Here is a 2,555-nt window from a genome sequence, read left to right on the forward strand (position 1 = left end):
TCCAATGCGCCGGTCGTTTCATCGATCAGCCCAGGAATCTGCTTGCTGGACCACCCCTACTTTCCTAAGAGGATGGGTTGTTCGACCCACCCTTTCCTACGCTGCATGCTTGTCTCCGTTACCAACTTCATACCAACCCATTTACCCACCTAGCAAGCTTTAATTTTCCACATATAATTTATATTCGTTCTTTAATATTTTATTCATATGAAAGCAAACCTTTTGTTTAACAACATTTTATATTTTTCATTTTAATGCAACCACCTCATTAAATAGAAATTAATCGATCACATTATTCAGTATCTCAATATGATAGGTATTAGGTAATCATGATAGATGCGTATTTCATTTCTTTACTTTCTCATCTCAAATCATACGTGTAGTTACATGAAGTTATTAGGTAATAAACGATTGTACATATTTATCAATTTCTATCAACAGCTGATTAACATACACGATGCTCAATTATTAATTATTCCGAACTCGTTGCTTATAATACTTGAACATAGCTGATTTAGATGAAATATACAAGACGACGATCATCAATGGACGTCTCACGGTCTGTCAAACGCATAAATTCGATAATAATTTTCCGATCGAGCTAGAATGGCTCAAAACATGGTGGAGACGTTCGCACGAGGATTAATAGACCAGATTGTATTGGAAGCTTTCGATCAAATTAAAGTTCAATCCAAGAAAGGTACTAGAAAATTGGTGATATCTTGTATATTTATATATGATTGGTAATAAAAAAGAAACAATCTTATTCGCATTAATTTATTTTCCTTAGAAGTGTCATACACTCATATGCAACACAGTGACACATATATAGATTACAAAGGAAGGGAAGACAAAGAATTGATAGAAAATATAATTCATGATCTACGAGGTGTTCAAATTGGTGACACATCTTATTTGTTATCATCATCTATGTCAGTTTTAGAACAACGTCAGGTAATAATTATAAATATAATATTAATAAATTGCATTGATTTTGATTGCATTTATTATCGATACAGTCGAGACGTGCTGCGTGTTTCATCGATAACGCGTCCATCGAAAACGCATCGATCAGCGTCGTTGAGATGTCTGACATTCAAGGTCAAGGTGACGTCGAACCAATAACAATTGATTCCGAATCATCGAAAAAGAAACGAGCTAAATCAACGACCTGTGTTAAAGAAACAGATCAACTTGGTGTTAACGATGCCACAAAAGTATCCACCAATCTATTGCATCGAATGATCGATGAATTAGAGACCGTAACCGAGGAAACTATAACAAATCCTAACGACCCTGACATATACGACGAAAAATCCAAAGAAGACATTGCTCTTTGGGAAGAAAAAGAAGAAAAATTGATTCGAATAATTGAAGATACCGTAGGATCGCACGATAGTATTACCGAGGAATCTCGATCGATTAGACAATTCAACGTGGACGATGATAGGGAAGAATTAAAATCGTCTATGATGATGTCGGGTGCTTCTTCCTCGAGGAATCTTTCATTCGACGAAGTTTATATAGAAGAAAATACGTCAGATTATCAACAAACTCAGCAACGTGTTTCAATCGACGATGAAATTGAAGAAACTCGTGATTTTTTCGTTGAAACTAAAGATACTGACGAGAAAACTAATTCGAAAAAAAAGAAAAAGAAGAAGAATAAGGAAAGTTTAGGTCAAAGACTGAAAAGATTTTTCCTCAAGAGATTTAAACGTGGAAAGAATTGATGAAATTACTTTCCTTATTTTTTGGGGGGGAACAAAAATGCAACACTTTCGGTTGCGTTCCTTTATTATTTTTTTTTACGTACACATAAACACACACACACACACACAGAGGCATATATACATTTATCTATGCTGATAGTATTATTTTGTAATGAAGCGACGCTCAGTACGTTCCAACACAGTGTCGATCGGTTGTGTCGAGCAAGTAAAAATAACCGAGCAGTTTGATCATTGCATAGTCCTGCGACAGAATTACTTTTCGAGGGAGGAGATGACAAGGCGTCGCGTTAAAAAAGAAACTCCCCCACCTCTTAAAAATATAGAAATTCAAAAGTATCCAAACGATTTCTAGAGATTCTTTATTATTCTTATTATATATATACATATTTTTTTTTAAATACCTACAACAATCTCACTTGTCTTTTTTTTTTGTACGAACATTGTATCGTCATTTTCTATGATCGTTTTTCTAATACACCCACGCACCCACACACACACACACACAAATCTTTCCCATGAGCATGTAAATAAAATAAATTTGTACAACAATCATAGAACGCCTGATGTTCTTCTAATGGTAAAATAATAAAAGCTTCGTCTAAAAGTTTAAAATAAAATTTCCGTTAATATCGTAGCTTCCTGTGCATCGAAGGTCATGTTGGAATTGGTATAGGTGTATTTTCATTTTGCTGTATTGTTAACATCTTAACAGGCTACAGATCTGGCAACCCTGACAGAACGTCGAGAATACCGCTGTTGAAAACCATTTATCGTAGTAGGAAGAACATTCGTGGCACAGGGTTCCTCCTCGAACTGTTTTTG

At 35.0% G+C, this 2,555-nt stretch overlaps 1 protein-coding gene across 1 annotated transcript; it reads left to right on the top strand.

Annotated features, from left to right (window-relative positions):
• Positions 1–89: 89 nt before the first annotated feature.
• On the top strand, positions 90–1,733 carry LOC107067541 (uncharacterized). The gene is made up of 3 exons (XM_015323151.2): positions 90–700; positions 791–954; positions 1,020–1,733. Exons 1-3 carry the CDS (start codon positions 607–609, stop codon positions 1,731–1,733), a joined length of 972 nt encoding a protein of 323 aa, XP_015178637.1. The 5' UTR covers positions 90–606.
• Positions 1,734–2,555: the final 822 nt, after the last annotated feature.

Source organism: Polistes dominula, unplaced genomic scaffold, assembly GCF_049000335.1.
Source record: "Polistes dominula isolate Pdom_NZ unplaced genomic scaffold, Pdom_raw_medaka contig_27, whole genome shotgun sequence".
NCBI lineage: Eukaryota > Metazoa > Arthropoda > Insecta > Hymenoptera > Vespidae > Polistes > Polistes dominula.